General features: G+C 43.4%; 2 protein-coding genes and 1 long non-coding RNA gene across 7 annotated transcripts in view; all 3 read right to left on the bottom strand.

Moving 5' to 3' along the window:
* LOC121547190 (liprin-alpha-3) overlaps positions 1-11,311 on the bottom strand; it is a 50,258-nt gene extending 38,947 nt beyond the window's left edge. For all 3 annotated transcript variants that reach the window (XM_041858326.2, XM_041858327.2, XM_041858328.2), the window contains exons 1-6: positions 10,371-11,311; positions 3,082-3,183; positions 2,414-2,578; positions 2,177-2,251; positions 2,000-2,059; positions 1,675-1,803 (exon numbers count right to left, since the gene is read on the bottom strand). In XM_041858326.2, the coding sequence (XP_041714260.2) occupies positions 1,675-1,803; positions 2,000-2,059; positions 2,177-2,251; positions 2,414-2,578; positions 3,082-3,183; positions 10,371-10,697 (858 nt within the window). In that variant the 5' untranslated portion in view covers positions 10,698-11,311. The remainder of the gene's footprint in view (positions 1-1,674; positions 1,804-1,999; positions 2,060-2,176; positions 2,252-2,413; positions 2,579-3,081; positions 3,184-10,370) is intronic.
* A 106-nt stretch (positions 11,312-11,417) lies between these two features.
* On the bottom strand, positions 11,418-15,395 carry LOC121547939. The gene is made up of 3 exons (XR_005996577.1): positions 15,196-15,395; positions 12,945-13,179; positions 11,418-11,645 (listed from the first exon to the last, which is right to left on the bottom strand). It is a non-coding gene; the product is annotated as an uncharacterized LOC121547939 (long non-coding RNA).
* A 5,782-nt stretch (positions 15,396-21,177) lies between these two features.
* The window catches only part of LOC121547191, a 34,333-nt gene continuing 30,261 nt past the window's right edge, over positions 21,178-25,249 (bottom strand). For all 3 annotated transcript variants that reach the window (XM_041858329.1, XM_041858330.1, XM_041858331.1), the window contains 3 exons: positions 24,942-25,060; positions 23,113-23,234; positions 21,178-22,950 (listed from right to left, as the gene is read on the bottom strand). In XM_041858329.1, coding sequence (XP_041714263.1) covers positions 21,635-22,950; positions 23,113-23,234; positions 24,942-25,060 — 1,557 coding nt within the window. In that variant the 3' untranslated portion in view covers positions 21,178-21,634. The remainder of the gene's footprint in view (positions 22,951-23,112; positions 23,235-24,941; positions 25,061-25,249) is intronic.

Genomic DNA, 25,249 nt, shown 5'->3' with positions numbered 1-25,249 from the left:
TACAGTGTAGGCAATGCATACAGTGAGGGAAAAAAGTATTTGATCCCCTGCTGATTTTGTATGTTTGCCCACTGACAAAGAAATGATCAGTCTATAATTTTATTGGTAGGTTTATTTGAACAGTGAGAGACAGAATAACAACAAAAAAATCCAGAAAAACGCATGTCAAAAATGTTATAAATTGATTTGCATTATAATGAGGGAAATAAGTATTTGACCCCCTCTCAATCAGAAAGATTTCTGGCTCCCAGGTGTCTTTTATACAGGTAACGAGCTGAGATTAGGAGCACATTCTTAAAGGGAGTGCTCCTAATCTCAGCTTGTTACCTGTATAAAAGACACCTGTCCACAGAAGCAATCAATCAATCAGATTCCAAACTCTCCACCATGGCCAAGACCAAAGAGCTCTCCAAGGATGTCAGGGACAAGATTGTAGACCTACACAAGGCTGTAATGGGCTACAAGACCATCGCCAAGCCGCTTGGTGAGAAGGTGACAACAGTTGGTGCGATTATTCGCAAATGGAAGAAACACAAAAGAGCTGTCAATCTCCCTCGGCCTGGGGCTCCATTCAAGATCTCACCTTGTGGAGTTGCAATGATCATGAGAACGGTGAGGAATCAGCCCAGAACTACACGGGAGGATCTTGTCAATGATCTCAAGGCAGCTGGGACCATAGTCACCAAGAAAACAATTGGTAACGCACTATGCTGTGAAGGACTGAAATCCTGCAGCGCCCGCAAGGTCCCCCTGCTCAAGAAAGCACATATACAGGCCCGTCTGAAGTTTGCCAATGAACATCTGAATGATTCAGAGGAGAACTGGGTGAAAGTGTTGTGGTCAGATGAGACCAAAATGGAGCTCTTTGGCATCAACTCAACTCGCCGTGTTTGGAGGAGGAGGAATGCTGCCTATGACCCCAAGAACACCATCCCCGCCATCAAACATGGATGTGGAAACATTATGCTTTGGGGGTGTTTTTCTGCTAAGGTGACAGGATAACTTCACCGCATCAAAGGGACGATGGACGGGGCCATGTACCGTCAAATCTTGGGTGAGAACCTCCTTCCCTCAGCCAGGGCATTGAAAATGGGTCGTGGATGGGTATTCCAGCATGACAATGACCCAAAACACACGGCCAAGGCAACAAAGGAGTGGCTCAAGAAGAAGCACATTAAGGTCCTGGAGTGGCCTAGCCAGTCTCCAGACCTTAATCCCATAGAAAATCTGTGGAGGGAGCTGAAGATTCGAGTTGCCAAACGTCAGCCTCGAAACCTTAATGACTTGGAGAAGATCTGCAAAGAGGAGTGGAACAAAATCTCTCCTGAGATGTGTGCAAACCTGGTGGCCAACTACAAGAAATGTCTGACCTCTGTGATTGCCAACAAAGGTTTTGCCACCAAGTACTAAGTCATGTTTTGCAGAGGGGTCAAATACTTATTTCCCTCATTAAAATGCAAATCAATTTATAATATTTTTGACATGCGTTTTTCTGGATTTTGTTGTTGTTATTCTGTCTCTCACTGTTCAAATAAACCTACCATTAAAATTATAGACTGATCATGTCTTTGTCAGTGGACAAACGTACAAAATCAGCAAGGGATCAAATACTTTTTTCCCTCACTGTACAGGCTACATTCTCTCTCTCGCTCACTCTCTCGCTCTCAAACCCACCTGTCGACACATAAGGGCCAGTCTCTCTTTCAGCTGGGAGAGCTCAGCTCTTTGGCGTTCTATCTCCGTTTCTCTCTGTCTGTCGATCTCACCATCGTCCAATCCAGAAGAAGGTCCATTGGGTAGGCGCTGATGTCACCGGGGACGATGGTTTTCGAGAAAGGAGATCGATGGGAAATGAGATCAATTAGACCCATCATCATACTGTTGAATATCAAAGAGACACATCATAATACCCATATACTATATACTGTAGTACTGTTATTAACTTTTGGACGCTAACAAACACAAACACTAGAACCAACGAGCATAAGTCCCCCCTTACATCTTTCCCGCCGTCCGATCCTTGTTGCCGTCTTTTAATTTGGTCTCTTAAAGAGATTACCTGCAAGAGAGGTAAATGACGAAAAAATTGAGTGAATGCATTTGTATCTTTCTTATTGTCAAGAAATTGAGATATAACATGCTTTAATAAAACATCTGTATCCCGTATGGCTTTTACCTCTTGTGCGGATGCTTGTAGTTGATCTTCCAAAAGGGTCACTCTCTCAAGGGCCACACGGAGTCGCTCTCGAACCTTAGGGGCCAAAAATAAGAGATGAATGAGAAATGCTGAGAAATGTGTCTGTCTGGATCCTTTCAGCAAAACAATAAAGCGACTGTTGAGAGAAAGCTACAGTAGCTGCTTATGAGTGGGATGGAGACCCCAAAATGGGAGCCTGGTGGCCTGGTCGCCCACCTTCTCATCCAAAGCCTTGTGGTGTTCAAACAGGGACTTGAGGGCCTTGAGAACCTCCACTTCACTAGAGACACCTGCCGGGGACTGGGCCTGCCTCTTCACCACTGTCATCCTCAGACTGCGCTCATGACGGGACACAAGACACTCCAGGTGCTCTAGTAACAACTATATGGGAGGGGAGAGGACAAGAGGGAAAGATGAAAAGAGAGAGAAAGAGAGAGGGGGAGAGAGGAGGAGGAAGAGACAGGCAGAAAGAGGCAGATAAAGAGCTTGAGGGAGAGGTAGAGAGAGAAAGAGCGAGAGGCAGAAGAGTTAGAGACGCAAGGAAGGGATGGAGAGAGGCAGAGGAAAGGAGAGAAAGACAGGCAGAGTAGGAGGTGGAGAAAAAGAGAGTGGAGAGGAAAAAGGAAAAAGGAGGAGAGAGGGAGACAAGAAAGGTTTAGAGGGAGTGGAGAGGAGTGGAAGAGCATAAGGTAGCAGAAAGAGAAGGGGGAGAAACGTGGAGAAAAAGGAGAGGGCAGAGGGATGATAGGAGAAAATGTGAAAGTGTGTACTAGGGAGGAGAAGAGTGAGTAATAGAATCAATACCTCAACTACGATGGGTAAGAAAGAACAAACACAACTGCTGTGAAAGTGCTGAGGAGTAAAATGACTGATAAACATCTTACACGTGTGTTGTTTCTCTCCGCCTTGAGCTCAGAAATCTCCTCTTCCCTCTCCAGTAGCTGATCCCGGCAAACATTCAGCTCCTTAGTCAGCACAGCAAACTCCTGCAGAACCCCCAAGCAACATAACATTCATGAACAATATGGACGACTTGTAACGTGCTCACATATAATCAATTAATGTAGATGCAATATTACAGGAAATATACTGTAATCAGCAAGGTGTGCAACCAACTCTGAAAACACACATACGCATGTACAGTACACACATACGCATGTACACACACATGCAGAAAACACACATGCACGCACGCACACACATACACTTACGTGCAGACATTGAAGCAGTAAGCAAGCATAATAATCATGTACTGATTCACTGACACCGTTTACTCTGCAGTGACACTATCAGGCTGTGAACTTCAAGGATTACATCACTGAGTTACACAATGATACTGCACTGACATGCACTGGAAAGACAAGAAACACTCACAGCATTGATATGCCACTTACAATGCTAACTGGAAACACACTGTCAACAACAGTGTGAGTAAAATATCTTGCCATCACAAGGTAATATGACATGCAACACTTTTGTAATTATTAATTATTCCTTATGTTCCTGAGCCTTCCAAAAAAAGTGAAAATGATGATCCCTATTATTTGGAAGAAAAAAGACACCAAGAAATTAAGCTTAGTTTTGGCAGCACAAGCTTTAGATTGTTCCTTTTGGAGGCACAAGCTTTGGAACCTTCATTTTTTAGGCACAAGCACCACTACCTTTAGACTGGAGGACTACAATGACAATGTGTTATGCTGCAATGTAAACAATAGTAACAACATGGCATAAGACACACAGAAAAACATACAGTATGAAATGCAATAGGACAGCGATGGTAGTCGGAGATAAGAGTAGGGGAGTATACAGATGGTGACACAGTAGGACCGTTGGCACTCTGCCTTCTGGGATTGGTCCTTGTTTGGATAAGGGTCAGAATTTCACTTGGCATCTCTGGTCATTTCTTTTTATTCCATCTCTCTCTCATTCTCACTGTCTGTATCATCATTGAGAGAATATGGGCTCCATTCAGTAGAACTCTTATTTAAAGAGTAGCATACAAACATACCCTTTATCAAACGGTCCAATACATTGTTGTGTGCTATATACTGTACAGTTCACGTATGCTTTGTTTATGTACGGAATGTGTGTTGTGTACTTGTATGCACACTTGCTAATTCTAATCTAAAATCACAGAATGGTATTGGGGTACCGTTCAAAAATCGTGTTTTCAAAATAAGCTTTGTGTGTGCAGTGGAGGCTCTGTAAAGGAGGAAGGGGAGGACCATCCTACTCAGTGAATTTCATAAAAATAAAAATAGTGAAACATTTAAAAAGTGATAATTTTTAGATACAACTATACTAAATATATTCACATCTCCAAATAACTGATTAAAACAGATTGTTTTGCAATGAAGGTCTACGGTAGCCTCAACAGGACTCTCTGGGGTAGCACCATGGTGTAGCCAGAGGACAGCTATTTTCCTTCCTCCTCTGAGTACATTGACTTCAATACAAAACCTAGGAGGCTCATGGTTCTCACCCCCTTCCATAGAATTACACAGTAATTATGACGACTTCCAGAGCACGTCCTCCAACCTATCCGAGCTCTTGCAGAATGAACTGACATGTTGTCCACCCAATCTAAGAATCAGATAATTAATCTAGTACTGAAAGCATAAGCTACAGTTAGCTAGCACTGCAGCGCATAAAATGTGGTGAGTAGTTGACTCAAAGAGAGAGAAAGACAATAGTTGAACAGTTTGGAACAAATTCATTTCTTCAAAAATTAAGGAGAAGCAGCAGCAGAGAGAGCGAGAGAGAGAGCTAGCTTTATTTCGTTGTATTTTTTATTTCAATTTCACTTTCACTTAGCCTACTTAGCTAGCTAATGCAGCTAGCTAATTTAGCCTACTCAAACACCTGGCTCAAACAGAGAGGAATGCTATTTATGTTAGCTAGCTGGCTAAGGCTATCCAACACTGGAACTCTTCCAAGTCAAGGTAAGCTTTTGGTTTTATTAACTGAAGTCCACGTGAAGGGAAAAGGTGAGAGGAGGAGAGAGCTGTTACAACCTGGCTCATAGTTCGTAACAACAAAGGGAGACCACACATGACTTAAATGTAAAAAGGAATACATTTATTAAACTAAATAATAATACATTCTAAAATGTAACATAAGCTGTGGATGTCTGTAAGATCAGTAGTGTATGCAGTGTGTGGATGAGTGGAGAGGGTGTTGTATGGTGAAAACAGACCAAAAACCCGAAGGTGGTGGAAGCCAGCCTGCCAGTCATGGAGGACAGAGCGTGTTGGCTGATGTGGCCACACTTTATAGCCTGCAGGCCAAGCCTGCACAGGTGCGCCACATCAGCTGACAATCCTCCCAGCTCTGCCCACTGGCCTCCTGCAACAAGCAAACTAACAAACAGAAGATCCCAGCAGACACAGCGGGAGGAATGTCAAAAGCACGTAGATGCGATAAGGAATTATACAACAAGCAAAATGATGATGCTGTTTGTATGTGGCTGCTATGAAAGTGAACTGTGTGTGCAGCACAGGATGTTGGTGGCACCTTCATTGGGGAGAACGGGCTCGTGGTAATGGCTGGAGCGGAATAAGTGAAATGGTATCAAATACATCAAACACCTGGTTTCCAGATGTTTGATGCCATTCCATTTACTCCGTTCCAGCCATTATTATGAGCCGTCCTCCCCTTAGCAGCCTCCACTGGTGTGCGGGTGATCAGGGGTGTATTCATTCCGCCAATTCTGTTGAAAAATGTTTCTTAAACGGAAGCAAACGGAATGAAATGGGGATAAACCTACCTGAATTTGTCCAATAGAAACTCTAATTTGCAACTGTTTGGACTAATGATTACACCCTAGATCAGCTAGATGCAGGCAAGAGTGTGCAAGGCGGTATTGAATGTGTCACTGTCTGTCACCTTAATTACTCCAATATGTTTCTAGACCTGTGCACCTACAGTTGAAGTCGGAAGTTTACATACACCTTAGCCAAATACATTTAAACTCAGTTTTTCACAATTCCTGACATTTAATCATAGTAAAAAGTCCCTGTCTTAGGTCAGTTAGGATCACCACTTTATTTTAAGAATGTGAAATGTCAGAATAATAGTAGAGAGAATTATTTATTTCAGCTTTTATTTCTTTCATCACATTACCAGTGGGTCAGAAGTTTACATACACTCAATTAGTATTTGGTAGCATTGCCTTTAAATTGTTTAACTAGGGTAAAATGTTTTGAGTAGCCTTCCACAAACTTCCCACAATAAGTTGGGTGAATTTTGGCCAATTCCTCCTGACAGAGCTGGTGTAACTGTGTCAGGTTTGTAGGCCTCCTTGCTCGCACACGCTTTTTCAGTTCTGCCCACACATTTTCTATAGGCTTGAGGTCAGGGCTTTGTGATGGCCACTCCAATACCTTGACTTTGTTGTCCTTAAGGCATTTTGCCACAACTCTGGAAGTGTGCTTTGGGTCATTGTCCATTTGGAAGACCCATTTGCGACCAAGCTTTAACTTCCTGACTGATGTCTTGAGATGTTGCTTCAATATAACCACATAATATTCCTTCCTCATGATGCCATCTATTTTCTGAAGTGCACCAGTCCCTCCTGCAGCAAAGCACCCCCACAGCATGATACTGCCACCCCCGTGCGTCACGGTTGGGATGGTGTTCTTCAGCTTGCAAGCGTCCCCCTTTTTCCTCCAAACATAATGATGGTCATTATGGCCAAACAGTTCTATTTTTGTTTCATCAGACCAGAGAACATTTCTCCAAAAAGTACAATCTTTGTCCCCATGTGCAGTTGCAAACCGTAGTCTGGCTTTTTTATGGCGGTTGTGGCGCAGTGGCTTCTTCCTTGCTGAGCGGCATTTCAGGTTATGTCAATATAGGACTCGTTTTACTGTGGATATAGATTTTCGCACCAAAGTACGTTCATCTCTAGGAGACAGAACGCGTCTCCTTCCTGAGCGGTATGACGGCTGCGTGGTCCCATGGTGTTTATACAGTGGGGAAAAATTGTATTTAGTCAGCCACCAATTGTGCAAGTTCTCCCACTTAAAAAGATGAGAGAGGCCTGTAATTTTCATCATAGGTACACGTCAACTATGACAGACAAAATGAGAATATTTTTTCCAGAAAATCACATTGTAGGATTTTTTATGATTTTATTTGCAAATTATGGTGGAAAATAAGTATTTGGTCAATAACAAAAGTTTCTCAATACTTTGTTATATACCCTTTGTTGGCAATGACACTGGTCAAACGTTTTCTGTAAGTCTTCACAAGGTTTTCACACACTGTTGCTGGTATTTTGGCCCATTCCTCCATGCAGATCTCCTCTAGAGCAGTGATATTTTGGGGCTGTCGCTGGACAACACGGACTTTCAACTCCCTCCAATGATTTTCTATGGGGTTGAGATCTGGAGACTGGCTAAAGCCACTCCAGGACCTTGAAATGATTCTTGCGAAGCCACTCCTTCGTGTGTTTGGGATCATTGTCATGCTGAAAGACCCAGCCACGTTTCATCTTCAATGCCCTTGCTGATGGAAGGAGGTTTTCACTCAAAATTTACGATACATGGCCCCATTCATTCTCTTTCCTTTACACGGATCAGTCGTCCTGGTCCCTTTGCAGAAAAACTGCCCCAAAGCATGATGTTTCCACCCCATGCTTCACAGTAGGTATGGTGTTCTTTGGATGCAACTCAGCATTCTTTGTCCTCCAAACACGACGAGTTGAGTTTTTACCAAAAAGTTCTATTTTGGTTTCATCTGACCATATGACATTCTCCCCAATCCTCTTCTGGATCATCCAAATGCACTCTAGCAAACTTCAGACGGGCCTGGACATGTACTGGCTTAAGCAGGGCGACACGTCTGGCACTGCAGGATTTGAGTCCCTGGCGGCGTAGTGTGTTACTGATGGTAGGCTTTGTTACTTCTGTCCCAGCTCTCTGCAGGTCATTCACTAGGTCCCCCCGTGTGGTTCTGGGATTTTTGCTCACTGTTCTTGTGATCATTTTGACCCCACGGGGTGAGATCTTTCGTGGAGCCCCAGATCGAGGGAGATTATCAGTGGTCTTGTATGTCTTCCATTTTCTAATAATTGCTCCCACAGTTGATTTCTTCAAACCAAGCTGCTTACCAATTCCAGATTCAGTCTTCCCAGCCTGGTGCAGGTCTACAATTTTGTTTCTGGTGTCCGTTGACAGCTCTTTGGTCTTGGCCATAGTGGAGTTTGGAGTGTGACTGTTTGAGGTTGTGGACAGGTGTATTTTATACTGATAACAAGTTCAAACAGGTGCCATTAATACAGGTAATGAGTGGAGGACAGAGGAGCCTCTTAAAGAAGAAGTTACAGGTCTGTGAGAGCCAGAAATCTTGCTTGTTTGTAGGTGACCAAATACTTATTTTCCACCATAATTTGCAAATAAATTCATTAGAAATCCTACATGTGATTTTCTGAAGAAAAAAAATCTCATTTTGTCTGTCATAGTTGACGTGTACCTATGATGAAAATTACAGGCCTCTCTCATCTTTTTAAGTGGGAGAACTTGCACAATTGGTGGCTGACTAAATACTTTTTTTCCCCACTGTACTTATTTTCCACCATAATTTGCAAATAAATTCATTACAAATCCTACAATGTGATTTTATGGAGAAAAAAAATCTCAATTTGTCTGTCATAGTTGACGTGTACCTATGATGAAAATTACAGGCCTCTCTCATCTTCTTACGTGGGAGAACTTGCACAATTGGTGGCTGACTAAATACTTTTTTTCCCCACTGTACTTGCGTACTATTGTTTGTACAGGTGAAAGTGGTACCTTCAGGCATTTGGAAATTGCTTCCAAGGATGAACCAGACTTGTGGAAGTCTACAATTTTTTTTATGAGGTCTTGGCTGATTTCTTTTGATTTTCCCATGATGTCAAGCAAAGAGGCACTGAGTTTGAAGGTAGGCCTTGCAATACATCCACAGGTACACCTCCAATTGAGTCAAATTATGTCAATTAGCCTATCAGAAGCTTCTAAAGCCATGACATAATTTTCTGGAATTTTCCAAGCTGTTTAAAGGCACAGTCAATTTAGTGTATGTAAACTTCTTACCCACTGGAATTGTGATACAATGAATTATAAGTGAAATAATCTGTCTGTAAACAATTGTTGGAAAAATTACTTGTGTTATTCACAAAGTAGATGTCCTAACCGACTTGCCCAAACTATAGTTTGTTAACAATACATTTGTGGAGTAGTTGTAGTTTTAATGACTCCAACCTAAGTGTATGTAAACTTCCGACTTCAACTGTACGTTATAAACTTTCATTCATAGGCTAGGTTGTAGCAACCTCATGATGGGTATAGGGAACATGTGAGTATCATGTAGTAGCCTAAACCTATCGATGTTACATTGAACTGGGTGACTGGAATGTGAATGACAGTCATCCAATATGCTGTAATAGAAATAAGGCCTGGCTCATTAAAAAAAATTATCCTCACTAATCTTAAACAGCACCAACAGCCACTGTTGCCCAGGTAGGAGATATGTAAACAAAGATAAGTTTGATCGAACCTGATTCAAATATTATCTTTTTGAGGGAGAATATACCCACTGAAGAAGATTAGCCTTCACCTACGGTGGCCATGAAGGTCAATCTAATGAAAAATATGAACACAGTACTACTTTTATAATGCCCTATCAGATCCAATTACAGTGCTAAAAACAAACAAATGTTTCCCTCAATCTGTGATGAAAAATAGCTCAAAGAAAATGCTGACACAAGTAAGGGAGCATAAAGACAAAAGGGAACACAAGTACAAATGCTCTCCATGTGTAAGTACAATACTGGTTATTCTAAAGAGGCAGGAGTGGAATTAATTGATGTCCCTCTCTATAGTTTATAGTTTTTCTCTATATGGTGGAGCACACTGATCTGCCACTGCAGGAATTTATTGTGAGCCAGCTTTGCTCTGCAACTGACGCATACACAGACAAGCACGCGCATGCATGAACACACGCAAACACACATGCAGTCGCACACATGCACGAACCATACACAAACACACACACGCACGCACGGACACACATACACACTCAGACATGCCAATCACACCCACATACTCACATGGACATACATTGACTCTACCCACACTCATACTGTACCCCTCCCCCCCACACACACACACACACACACACACTACCATACCTGTGGCAGGGCGATGGACAGCTGTCTCGAGAGGGAGTCCTTTTCGTGGCCTAGCTCTCTGAGGCGTAGCTGGGCTGTCCCAAGGCTGTCCTGGGTCTCCCTTAGGCTGTCCAGCAGCCTCTCCCTCTCGGTCAGCATGTTGACCATCAGGGACTCCAGGTTCCCTGTGCTGCCCCCCTCGTCACCCCCACCCCTTGATTCTCCTCGGCCACCGTAGCCCCCTCCCCCCATGGCTCCACCAGGGCCCCCAGCCCCGACCCCAGGAGAGGAGAGGCCTCCACCGCGCCCATCCTCCGAAATGGTGGGCATAACCTCGCACATCATCATGAGACTGGAGAGTGTGTGGCGTGTTCTGGGAGAAAACGTCTATGTTGGGAGTTTGCGTTTACCCAAAAGCCCTGTGTGCAGCCCTATGTGCAGGTGTTCCGTGTGTCAAAGTGTGTGTACGTGTGATTCGTTGACAGAATGTCTCTGTTACTTGAACAAGATCTTCTGTTTGAGTCTGTCCACCTCTGACTGAAATGACAGTATATAAATAGAGAAATCGTTCCTTTAATTCTTTGTCAAAAATAGTTTTCAATCGGTCATGTTTGACGCTTCCTTTTCACTCCTTCTGATTCCATCTATTGCCTTACTTCTTCTCTCCAAAACAACACTAACAAATAGGCCTAGTGCACTTTTCTCTCTCGCTGCTTTTTTCTTACTGTGCAACAACCTGGGTTTTGTTTACCAGGAAGGATCTATGTCAGGGTTCCCCAACTGGCGGCCCGTGGGGCCGGGACAAATTTGACCCGCGAGTCATATTATTTGGCCCTCCAAGCTGGCCCTCCAAGGTTTCTGAGCAAAGAAAATAGTTTATTTTAAAAATTTGACATGAAAGACTGTAAAAACACCAGCAAATCAGCTAAAAGTGATTTTAATTTAGGAAATCTGCTCCAAAGTATTCCCACGCATAATAGAGAGATATATGTGATCATATACAAATGTAAGCAAGGTTTGAAATTATTATGTTTTAGTCAAATGTTATGTCTATTTTGGCTTCTTGCGGTCAATTCTGGCTCCCTGACCATCCACTCAAGAAAAAATCAGCCCGCGGCTGAATCTAGTTGATGATCCCTGATCTATGTGCTCTCGAATGACCGAAGGAGGAAGTATCTATGGGAATCTGGGCTGTGGTGGGAGTCTAGCATTGGCTGAGGGTGAGGAAGGGATAGAGGAAGGCCCACCTTCTGACTGGATCAACTGGTTGGGTCTTCACAGCACCCAGAGCGATAGCTGAAAGAAATAAAGATAGACAAAGTGTCACATTAGGCACACCTCAGTTAACACACTGTATACAACATAGGAAAGGCAAGCTAGGCCAGTACTACCACTACTGTATGAAAAATGTATGCACTCACTAACTGTAAGTCGCTCTGGATAAGAGCGTCTGCTAAATGACTCAAATGTAAAATGTAATTCAACAACAGAAACCTGTACTGTAACTTGATGTACTGTAAGTGTAGTAATCTCAAGCACCTCTCAAACATGGACAGATAATGACTCCAAATATGTAATGAAATATAGGTGCAGGACCTGGGTCGTGTTCAGCAGGGCACGTGTTTGCAAATGTTTTACACTGGAAAACAAAACAATCTGTGTTCTTACTGGTGTTACCTCCCCATTTCAAAATGTTTTCTCCCTACTGAACATGACCCAGATATTGACCACATCTAGTGTGTTATACATATTAGTTTATTCTCTGTGATTAAACAAACAAAGTGTGTGCAAGCTTTTTTTCTTGCAGCCCAGCACTAAAACACCTGATTCAGCTAATCAAGTTTTGAAAAAATGGCTGATTATTTGATTCAATCCTGGTGCCAGGGAGTCACAGAGTGTGCAGGCTTTTGAGACCACACGGACCTACGTAACCTAATCTAAAGGCCGGATGACATCCCCAGTTCCAGATCCTCACCTCTCCGGACTGGGGAGCAGACCGGCACATAGTGGTTCTGTAGTCTTTTCGAGAGAGACTACTAGTGGTACAGTAACAACAATGGGCTGTCTGGGAAGACTACAACTCCCAGCCTGTGTCCCAATACTTTACAAACCCTTCCTTTCTTTATATTTATTTAATGATCATGGATCAATAAGGCGACTGGATAAGGTTTCAAGCTTATTTCCCACATCTGTCCAGTTTAGGTTTGTAAACAGAGAGGATAGGCCTAAAATAGCAATCTAAGGAAAGATCAGTGTTTTTCTTGGTCCTGGGCACCCACAGGGTGTGCAGGCTTTTGTCCCTGCCCCTTCCTAACACATACTTGATTTAATAAATCGGGTTCTGGAAACGGGTGTGTTAGTGCTGGAATAGATCAAAAGCCTGCACGCCCTGTGAGTCCCCATCCAGGACCAGTAAGGAAGAACACTGGTCTAGGACCATTGTTACATTTCAATACATGATGTGGTGGCTGTAGATAGGGCAAGTCAGGCCATCAGAACCATGAGTCAGTCTGGGTATCCATTATAGCATTCCCTCCATGACCTGCCAGGAAGAGGATGTCTGGCAAACTGTAACCCACCCAGCACCTACTGCACCTGGGTTACTGCTGCTGCTATATCAGTATCTTCCATCTCATCCAGGAGTGCTAAGGAGGACCACCAAGGCCGTCTCTCATGCCATCCTTTTACTGGTACGGGCAGTGGTCTCCAACCCTGGTCCTGAAGAGCTATTAGGTGTGCAGGCTTTTGTTCCAGCCAAGCACTGACACACCTGATTCAGCTCTGAGGTAGGAGAACTTAGTGATGGCCAGTGCACTGCCTGTACAGGGGACTAGAGAGACAGAGGACTAGAGATATGGATATTTACAGAAACATATTCATAAGCAATGTAGAACACTGCCATATGATCAAAGCACAAACAGACTGGACAACCAGGCAATGTGACACTTTAAGCCCCTGCACTTCTGGACAAGGACTATACGTGGCCCAAGCCTTTCCACAAAATATAATCCCAATAGTAACGTAGTAGTATTTTCATTATCTTTGTGGGGTAGGCTATTCAAACATGTTAACGACAATACAAACAGTTGACACAAGGATACAAAGGCGACAAACCTCTCAAGACAAACAAAGTCCCAAATTATGGACAAATTATTATATAGAGTCAAAGATAATTGGGCTTGTGATACCAATTCCGTCATTTTTCATGGCAAGATTAGGACTATAGAGGCAGCTGATTTTAGGCGTACTCAGCTTCTGAAAGCTAGTTGGTCATCTAGCACAATGTCTTGTTTGCACCTGACACACTGACTAATATGCAATGTGGACTAATACTGCATCATTGAACAGTTACCAAATGATCTCTATATACTATTTATCATCATACTTGCCATCACCCTCATCATCTCTGTCAACACCCCATAGCTCTCACAGTCCTGACATGGTTGTGGTTGTTCTTCCCAGCCCAGAGTAGTAGGCTATCTCAGGGTTGCTCTCTATATGGCCAATTAGTAGCAGGCCCCAATCTTGTACAGTATTAGGTTACTAAAAAAGCAGCTATCCACGAATGGGGGACTAATAAGGATAATATGAAACGTTTGAGAGAGAGAGAGAGAGAGAGAGAGAGAGAGAGAGAGAGAGAGAGAGAGAGAGAGAGAGAGAGAGAGAGAGAGAGAGAGAGAGAGAGAGAGAGAGAGAGAGAGAGAGAGACGAGGAAGGAAGGAGCAAGGCAGCATTAACAGCGCTGTTCACCAGACATTGGGGTGGAGAGGGGAGTGTGGCTCAAGGCTTTCACTATTGCTGACATTGGAAGAAAGTGGGGCATGATCTGTTCAACATAAATGTTGTCTTATATAGGCTACTCAGCATTTACACACACATAAAATTATCTATTTTAAATGTTTACACATTAATGATGACTGAGACAGCGGCGGTTTGTCCTGTGCCACATTATTCACAATAGCGAACACAACTAACCTATTTCCATCCATCTCATTCAAAGAAACGCATCATTAGAATCAATAACTGATTGTCGGCAGCTGGGCAGAGTGAGACAGAATCAAAGGAAAGAAAACCAATCAAACATGCCTTTAATCGTATCCCCGACCATGTTTCAGTGCTGAAAATGAGGCGTTTGGAGATGACAGCTATAGGCTACTTCCAGTTTTGAAAAATACTATTTGATAAAACACACACACAGCCCCACACAACTAGAGACATTCCTGAATGTTAATAAAAACATCCACAGTTTGCAGGAAGATATCTCGATGGTTAACTTTCATCATGGCATAAGATATAGGCTACTCAGTTTATGGAGAACCGCACGTCAGAAATACGCTGAACGGAAACCAAAATGTATGTCACACATTTTGGATACAATGTAGTCCAGAGACAAACAAGAGAGAAAACCACTAAAATAATGGTTATCAGAACATTCTTGGAAATCGTTGCTTAATAACGGTAGCTTATATGCTACAGTTTATTAGTTTATTATAGGCTTATAATAAACTTGTCAATGCGTAGGCTACATATACGTTATATGTAGGCTATATTCTCTCTCTCTCTCGCTCTCTCGCTCTCGCTCTCTCTCTCTTGCTCTCGTGCGAGCCCTAAATAAATTGTGGTGTGTGTTGCTAACGCACCTCTCAATGCCTGACATTATCGAGCATTGCATCGTTTATTTTATTTATTTACCTCCCGCCTGTATTCCCCTCCCTTCCTGACAACACAATAAACATAGGCTAACTGGTTATCGGCTACACACAAACGCACACACATTTTCACACACTCTTCTCTTTTCATGCCATAAGAAAATGGGTTGCGAGGGGCGGTGGAAGTTCCGCCTTACCATAGTCATCGTGTGATGCTCATATTGTCCAAATCTGATGTTAAATATTTCTCGGACCCATCTCCGCGGATTTTGCCTCTGTGGCTGTGCTGCATTCAAATACCCAGATATATGGTTCCCCCTGTCTCTCTCCTTTGCACATGTAAACAGCATAAGGGAGCGGGGAGCGGCGCTACACCACCTTACCATAGCCTCCCCCTCTGTCGGATTGGAAGGTAATGGGTCTTAAAGAAACAATCTCTCAGCATTGCCCCGCAGCTCTCTGTGATTTACGCGCGCGCGCACACACACACGCATACTCAGGTACACGCACACACAAACACACACACAATTAATTATAGGCTACAGTAAATGTCTATAAGAGACAGCTAGGCCATGTTGACAGACAGACAGACAGACAGACAGACTTAACCATTATAAATTGACCACAACATGCATAAGATGTTTATATAATTTCAACAGTAAACCACTAAAATACCATAAATGTGTTTTACAGCACATGTAAGACTTTTCTGCAATTTCAACAGTAAAACACTGCAGAATACAAAGTAAATTACCTTAAATGTGTTTTATATAATTAATTATGGTGCATTGAGGAAAATGTTGTGGGCGGGGAAACAGTCTCTTGCTCATTAACATATTTTAAGGCATACCTTGTAAGAGGCTACATTTGTTGCACCCATGGGTGAGAATGCTGTATCCCCACTGAATACAGTAATACAGTAAAAATACAGTAATACATCCTGAAAATCTACCGTAACTTGCTGACCAATTCAGAATACAGTATCATAATGTATTTATGGAGCACCAAAAACCTTTTAAACACTAGTGGGTGCATGCTATTGTTGTTTCTGACTTGTTAACATAATTAGAGGTGAGTCTTGTAAAAGGCTATATTTGTAGCACCTGTTAATGAGAACACTGTATATACATTTAACTGATATGTGGTAGAGGTTCCCTAACAATTACATTTATATAGGAGACAGATCAGAGTGGCAGCAAGTGGCAGTGTTGCTGTAGGTGGGTGTGGTGGTGGAATCAGGCGCAGGACGCAGAAAATAAGTCCAAAATACTTTAGTGAATGCACAAACTCAAGCACGATGAAATGCCCTGAGGCGAGAACTCCGCACGCAGGCGAAAACAAAACGGGCGCACTAAACATGTGCGACAAAACACTCCTATACATAGGAGAACAGCTCAACCGAGCAAACAGTATTCGAACTAGCAAAACGCACGACAGTGAAAACAATCACACACAACACCTGACAAACACAACGAGAACTTATAGGACACTAATGACACTAAACGATAACAGGTGTACAATACCAGACCAGACCAAACGAACATAGAAACATACAACGGTGGCAGCTAGTATTCCGGAGACGACGAACGCCGAAGCCTGCCCGAGCAAGGAAGAGAGGCAGCCTCGGCCGAAACCGTGACAGTACCCCCCCTTGACGCGCGGCTCCAGACGTGCGCTGACTCGGCCTCGGGGACGACCAGGAGGACGCGGGCAGGGTGCGTCGGGTGACCACGATGGAATTCCGTTCAGGAGAGACGGGTCCAAAATGTCTCTCCTCGGCACCCAGCACCGTTCCTCCGGGCCGTACCCCTCCCACTCCACTAGATATTGGAGACCCCCATCCGACGTCTCGAATCCAAGATGGACCGCACAGAGTACGCCGGTGCCCCCTCGATGTCCAATGGGGGCGGAGGAGTCTCCCTGATCTCATTTTCTTGGAGTGGGCCAGCTACCACCGGCCTGAGAAGAGACACATGGAACGAGGGGTTAATACTTTTATACTCAACAGGTAGTTGTAATCTGTAACACACCTCGTTCAATCTTCTCAGGACTTTAAATGGCCCTACAAACCGCCGACCCAGTTTCCGACAGGGCAGGCGGAGGGGCAGGTTTCTGGTAGAGAGCCAGACTCGATCACCAGGTGCGTACACCGGTCCCTCACTGCGGTGGAGATCGGCGCTCGCCTTTGACTGACGGAGGGCCCGCTGCAGGTGGGACGTGTGCAGCGTTCCATGTCTCCTCCGAGCGCCGCACCCACTCATCCACCGCAGGAGCCTCGATCTGGCTCTGCTGCCAAGGTGCCAGAACCGGCTGGTACCCTAACACACATTGGAAAGGGGTTAGGTTAGTGGAGGAATGGCGTAGGGAATTCTGGGCCATTTCGGCCCAGGGAACGTACCTTGCCCACTCCTCCGGCCGGTCCTGGCAGTATGTTCTAAGAAACCTACCCACATCCTGGTTCACACGTTCCACCTGCCCATTACTCTCCGGATGGTAACCCAAGGTGAGGCTCACCGAGACCCCCAACCGCTCCATAAAAGCTCTCCAGACTCTGGAGGTAAATTGGGGACCTCGATCAGACACAATATCCTCGGGTACCCGTAGTGCCGGAACACATGGGTGAATAGCGCTCGGCGGTCTGCAGGGCAGTAGGAAGGCCCGGCATAGGGAGCAAACGACAGGCCTTAGAGAACCGGTCCACAACGACCAGTATAGTGGTATTCCCCTGTGAAGGAGGAAGGTCAGTGATGAAATCCACCGAGAGGTGAGACCATGGTCGTTGTGGAACGGGCAGGGGTAGTAACTTACCCCTAGGCAGATGTCTAGGCGCCTTACACTGGGCGCACACCGAGCAGGAGGAAACATAAACCCTCACATCCCTCGCCAACGTGGGCCACCAGTACTTAGCACTAAGGCAGTGCACTGTCCGGCCGATACCAGGGTGTCCAGAGGAGGGTGACGTGTGAGCCCAATATATCAATCGATCCCGAACCTCGAGCGGAACGTACCTCCGACCCTCCGGGCATTGAGGTGGACTAGGGTCGGTGTGTAACGCCCGCTCGAGTTCAGCATCGACCTCCCACACTACCGGTGCCACCAGACAAGACTCCGGCAGTATGGGAGTGGGCTCCACGGACCTCTCCTCCGTGTCATACCGCCGAGACAGTGCGTCTGCCTTACCGTTCTGTGACCCAGGGATGTACGTGATCTTAAATATGAACCGGGTCAAAAACATATTCCACCGCGCCTGGCGAGGGTTCAGTCCTCGCTGCCCGGATGTACTCCAGGTTACGGTGGTCCGTCAAAATGAGGAAAGGGTGTTGAGCCCCCTCAAGCCAGTGCCTCCACACCTTTAGGGCCTGTACCATGGCTAACAGCTCCCTGTCCCCTACGTCATAATTTCGCTCCGCCGGACTGAGCTTCTTGGAATAAAAAGCACAGGGGCGGAGTTTAGGTGGCGTGCCAGACCGTTGCGAAAGCACGGCTCCTATACTGGCCTCTGACGCGTCCACCTCTACCTGAAATGGTAAAGAGGGATCCGGATGTGCCAGCACCGGAGCCGAGGTAAACAGGTCCTTCAGCCTCCCAAACGCCCTGTCCGCCTCGGCTGACCACTGCAGACGCACCGGACCCCCCTTCAAAAGAGACGTTATGGGAGCTGCCACCTGTCCAAAACCCCGGATAAACCTCCGGTAGTAATTCGCAAACCCCAAAAACTGCTGCACCTCCTTCACAGGCTCTGTTGTAGCCGGCCGCGACCGGGAGACCCATGTGGCGGCGCACAATTCATCCAGGGAAGGGGAGGGAATGGCCGGCAGGGATGTAGCTCAGTTGGTAGAGCATGGTGTTTGCAACGCCAGGGTTGTGGGTTCGATTCTCACGGGGGGCCAGTATGAAAAAAAAAAATAATGTATGCACTAACTGTAAGTCGCTCTGATAAGAGCGTCTGCTAAATGACTAAAATGTAAAAAAAAGCGTGTGCGAGCAAGAAACCTGACTCAGTAACACCAGCATTGTCAGGAGGAATGGGCCAAAACTCACCCAACTTATTGTGTGAAGCTTGTGGAAGCTACCCGAAACGTTTGACCCTAGTTAAACAATTTAAAGGCAATGCTACCAAATACTAATTGAGTGTATGTAAACTTCTGACCCACTGGGAATGTGATGAAATATATAAAAGCTTAAATAAATCATTCTCTCTACTATTATTCTGACATTTCACATTCTTAAAATAAAGTGGTGATCCAAACTGACCTAAGACAGGGAACTTTTACTAGGATTAAATGTCAGGAATTGTGAAAAACTGAGTTTAAATGTATTTGGCTAAGGTGTAAGTAAACTTTCGACTTCAACTGTATATATTCTGAAGACCAGTGTATCCTTAACTACAACATTTTCAGTAATGGTTACAGAAACGTTTTACTTGCTATGACTCTGATGTTTATTTTTTTTACAACCTTGGTTGAAAGCACCGACTGTAAGCACCGACTTTCTAAGGACAAGAGTGCCCTGCTAAATGACCAAAATGTAAAGGTAAATGTAAAAATGAAAACTTGCAAAAAACACTGGGTAATATGTCACCGGGTAATTACAGTAATATGCTGTAATTGTAATTGGTACTGTAAATTATATTTCTTAACTGACTTGGTACTGTAAATTCGATTACAGTAATATTTGTGGTACCATAAAATTGATTACAGTAGCTCTTCTGTACAATGAATTACAGTAACTTACTGGCCAATTGCTGCCAGTATGTTACTGTACATTTTACAGGAAATGTTTTACAGTGCATAATATGATAACAACCTAACAAATGAAACTGAATATGGTGTGCATTAGGCTAGTTCGAATATACAGTAAGTATTTATAATGTATAATGCATCCATATAGTTTATAGGTCTTCTTAGCCAACAAATCACCTATGATGTGGACAGATGTTCTGGTGTTGCACAAGATTTAAGTCTAATATTATGTAGGCTGCACCAGATATGTATTTTTGTAATGGAAAATAGGCCACATGACTGAGGAGGCAGGTGCAGTGCAAACATCAGAAACTATACTTGTACAAACAACTTTTTTAGTTTGTAAAATGGGCTGTGATATTTGTAATTTCACTCACTGCACCAATCAGTGAATATTTAACCGAATGTACATTTCTACAGATGTAGGTTCTTAATTTGAGCCAGTTTGCTTCAGCAGGAAAATAATACTGGATTATAATTAATGGATTTATTTTGTAGGGGTTGAAACGTTTATTTTTAGGCAAATAAAGTCTGACATTTTAAAGTGGGTTTTACAAACTTTAGAAGCCTTTTTAAACCAAATACGCTACACTTTTGCATTTCCTGCTATGCAGGAAAATTCTCAGCAACTAAAGAGTGATCAAATTAAGATCCTACATCTGTAAATAGTTGTTTGTACCTTGATCTGACTGTTCTTTGCATATCAATGAAATTAGATTACGCATATTTATGTTACTCTATTATAATGCAGGCTACTTTTGTCTTTTAAGAAATACATGACATAAAAGTATGTTAAACTATCCATTCCGGGCTGAGTATGGTAAGAAAACCATTACAGTCAATACAATATGACAAGAATGCTAATATATGTTTATTACATGAATAAGTGTGCAGTTTGTAAATGTAGTTGTCATGTTGTATTCTGAAAATGTTGATGTGTGAGTAGTATACCATGTACATACTGTATACCAGCCTATATTCAATTCCATTGCATTGCATGTTCTTTAAAATAAATAAATAAACAAACAAGACATTGTTTGATATATAAATGTAGTTTCCATATAGAATATATCGATATTGATAGCATATCTCAGGTAAACAGATAAGCTGGTTGAGTTTGTTACAGTCAAAACAGAAGGTAGGGCTGTTTTTAAGCACAAGAGAGCCCAGCAAGAGGTGATGTAACGTGTTCTCAGACAATGATGTCATTGATTGAGACAAAGCAAGGATTTAAAGTGACAAAGGCGTTTTAAAAAACCCGTTGCAATTCTGCGTTAGGCCTGATCAGAGAAGAGTTAACCAGAGGGAGTAGGAATCTAGAGGACCAGTGTTGAGGGAAAGAAAGTGCTATTGATGAAACGGGAGCAAATATACATGCATTACTCCCACATGTCATATATATTCCTAATTTTATAATAATAGTCTCAATGCAACATATGGTAATGCCAGACATGTTTATTAATTAAGACATTTGAGATACAAAACACAAGCACCATTCATGTTATACAGTGAGAATAACAATAAGTGATTGGTGAACAATGAACCCCCATCCAACTGTGATACGCGTGTATTTGCTCAGTGTTAGATATGTAAACTGGGTGGAATGACTGTGAAACCTTGGACTTTTGACATGTAGATTAGTTTATTGCCTTAAATTGTATTCATACTACATACGATCACAATATATACGTATATACAGATTTTATGGTGAATTCCATGTATGTTATTTTCTGTTGGTAGCATATCCTGATCATAGATTTATTTTATGTTCATCGATTTTTCCAGGATATGACATAAAAAATAACTTTCGATACTTTACCCCCCCCATCCTCCTCACTACTCCAGTCTCTATTGTACTACATCTTTTTTGTCATTCTCCATTTTTGTGATCCCTCTATAAACTTGTCCGCAGTACTGTTACTCTCCCTCTTCCAAACGAGGCACTTCGATCCGCGCTTTCACCCTCGTATAGGCCTAAAGAATTGGTTTTGGATAGGCTACCTCTTTTTTGGACCGCCTCTTCCCTCTCTCCACCTAAACTGCTATTGCCCACTTTCAACACTGCAGTTCCCTCCTGTTCTACCTTCATATCTACTGTCTCAACTATTCCACAATTTCCTTCTCCTGTTTTCGACTTTCCACATGTATCCATAGAGGGAGCCTGTTCTGATTCAGGATTACCCGACGATTCGGGATTAGGTTTTCTCGATTCCTGACTTTTCTTCATTTTCCATTGACTCTCTTGACTGGGTTCCTCTGTTGCTTTGGACAAGGCGTCATTGTCCGGTATCTCTTCATAGATGCATAGGTCATGTGCTGGTTTGGTTGAGGCACATGATGTTTGATTACCAGATAGTGTTAGTTGTGCGTTCAGGTCCATAGATGTTGAGTCTTGCTGCTCATTGGTTGTAGTGATGTCTCCACTATTGTCTGTGGCTGTATCATGACTTGTGGAGGATTCTGAAGGGTGGCAACCTTCAATTTGTTGGTCTGTTGGTCTTACCACACTATAGGTCACTTCATCTGCTCTTGAAATCTCACTGGTTGCCCCCTCCATCTTTTCTTCCTGATCGGAAACTGATTGTCCATCAGTCATTGTAATGTCCGTGTCTGATAGATTGATGTCACTTGTGATTCTATAGAAGAGGGAATGATTCTCCAACATTTTCTCTAAACTTTCACTGATAGAAAATGTGGCGCCATTGGAATCAGTTCCTGCATCATGAGATGTTGGATCATTGTCCAAATTCAAGGTTTCCTCATGGCATAATGACTCTATTCCGTGGTCTTGTAAAGGTATGAATTCTCGCCACTGATTGGTTGAGAGGAACCATTCTGCTCTCTGATTGGTGGACAGAGAACTGCTTTCACCATGATCGATTGAGAGTTCCTCTTGTTCTTCCTCCTCGCACCTCCTCTTGAATCGCTGGCCTCCATCGGTCTGGTATACAGTCATCGAGGATATCTGTTTGGAGGAAGTGGATGGTTTCTTTTCTTTTTTATGTTTCATGATACCCTTTCTGTCACTGTGACCATTGTGTTGTGTTTTGTTCCCAATATGACCCTCATGGCCTTTCGTATGTCCCTTTCCCTCATCTGCATAAAGTAGTGTCTCTCCAGGGGTGGGAGGTTCTACTGTTCTGTACCTACGAAGAACAGCTCCGTCACAACGGCACCAGCCTCCGCACACATCCTCATAAGGTCCAGAAACTGAAAAGTACAGAAAGTTCTGGAATTGGTGTGATTCTCTGAATGTAGTACAGTGTAGACTGTATATTAATGAGAGTAATGTAGCAGAAAGGACAAACTTTCAGCATACATTTCTAAAAATAATTGATTGTTTGTACCTAAGCATTATGGCTAAATGAGTACCTGACATCTCCCTGCTATTTCTGGCCTTGTCATAGGTCTGTGTAGAAGGGGTGTTGTGGAGCTCCTGTTTCACCCCCCTGGTCAGTGGACGGCCGGGCGCCACGGCACTCTCTCTGACTGCACTGAGAGAGAGAGAGAGCGAGAGAGAGACATAGGGAGGCAGAGCAGAAAGAGGAGGTGGAAGGAAAGCCCTGAGATTAAAGCTAGATTTGTAGATGCATGCAAACTCATAAGAAAAACACATGACAAGAACATACTCTACCAATCAAAAGTTTGGACACACCTACTCATTCAAGGGTTTTTATTTATTTTTACTATTTTTTACATTGTAGAATAATAGTGAAGACATCAAAACTATGAAATAACACATATGGAATCATGTAGTAACCCAAAAAGTGTTAAACAAATCAAAATATATTTTATATATTTGAGATTCTTCAAATAGCCACTCTTTGCCTTGATGACAGCTTTGCAGACTCTTGGCATTCTCTCAACCAGCTTCATGAGGTAGTCACCTGGAATGCATTTCAATTAACAGGTGTGCCTTTTTAAAACTTAATTTATGGAATTTCTTTCCTTCTTAATGCATTTGAGCCAATCAGTTGTGTTGTGACAAGGTATTGGTGGTATACAGAAGATAGCCCTATTTGGTAAAAGACCAAGTCCATATTATGGCAAGAACAGCTCAAATAAGCAAAGAGAAACTACAGTCCATCATTACTTTAAGACATGAAGGTCATTTAATACGGAAACTTTCAAGAACTTTGAAAGTTTCTTCAAGTGCAGTCGCAAAAACCATCAAGCTCTATGATGAAACTGGCTCTCATGAGGACCGCCACAGGAATGGAAGAACCAGAGTTACCTCTGCTGCAGAGGATAGGTTCATTAGAGTCACCAGCCTCAGAAATTGCAGCCCAAATAAACGCTTCACAGAGTTCAAGTTACAGACACATCTCAACATCAACTGTTCAGAGGGGACTGTGTGAATCAGGCCTTCATGGTCGAATTGCTGCAAATAAACCACTTCTAAAGGACACCAATAAGAAGAAGAGACTTGCTTGGGCCAAGAAACACGAGCAATGGACATTAGAACGGTGGAAATGTGTCCTTTGGTCTGGAGTCCAAATTTGAGATTTTTGGTTACAACTGCCTTTTCTTTGTGAGACGCTGTGTGGGTGAACGGATGATCTCTGCATGTGTAGTTCCCACTGAAAGCATGGAGGAGGAGGTGTTATGGTGTGGCGGTGCTTTGCTGGTGACACTGTCTGTGATTTATTTAGGCACACTTAACCAGCATGGCTACCACAGAATTCTGCAGCAATACGCCATCCCATCTAGTTTGGGCTTAGTGGGACTATCATTTGTTTTTCAACAGGACAATGACCCAACACACCACCAGGCTGTGTAAGGACTATTTTACCAAGAAGGAGAGTGATGGAGTGCTGCATCAGATGACCTGGCCTCCACAATCACCCGACCTCAACCCAATTGAGATGGTTTGGGATGAGTCGGACATGAAGGAAAAGTGAAGGAAAAGCAGCCAACAAGTGCTCAGCATATGTGGGAACTCCTTCAAGACTGTTGGAAAAGCATTCCAGGTGAAGAAAATAAAAACCCTTGAATGAGTAGGTGTGTCCAAACTTCTGACTGGTACTGTATAGCAACACAGAGACAGGTCTATGGACATGGGAGTTAGAGTAATTTATATCCCTTCTAATAATTGTCTCTCTACATAGTGAAACATACTGAGCTGTCACAGAAGATATTCATCATGACCCAGCTTTCTGACTGATAAACACACACAGACACACACACACACACACACACACCTCTGGATGACTCTCTCCCTGATCCTCTCTACACGTCTCTGCTTGGCCTCTCTCTGCTCAGGGGTGAGGCAAAGATCAGGGTCCGGGGCAGAGGTTAGGAGAGTAGCACATCCCTCAACCTGTAACATGAAAGCCACAATCCTGAGTCTGTGTTTCATGAGGCATTCATAAGTTGTATTCTTTAGGAATCAATGGATGAATATCATTACTCGAAATGGCAGTTGAACAGAAGGACATCTACCAGATTGTGACTTTGAGATATGTGGCATGCTTATCCGTACAAGAGTAAAAGCCCAGGTAAAACTGTG

Source organism: Coregonus clupeaformis, chromosome 31, assembly GCF_020615455.1.
Source record: "Coregonus clupeaformis isolate EN_2021a chromosome 31, ASM2061545v1, whole genome shotgun sequence".
Classification (NCBI taxonomy): Eukaryota; Metazoa; Chordata; class Actinopteri; order Salmoniformes; family Salmonidae; genus Coregonus; species Coregonus clupeaformis.
Note: the sequence above shows the minus strand (reverse complement) of the source record. Positions and strands in the feature narration are given on the sequence as shown.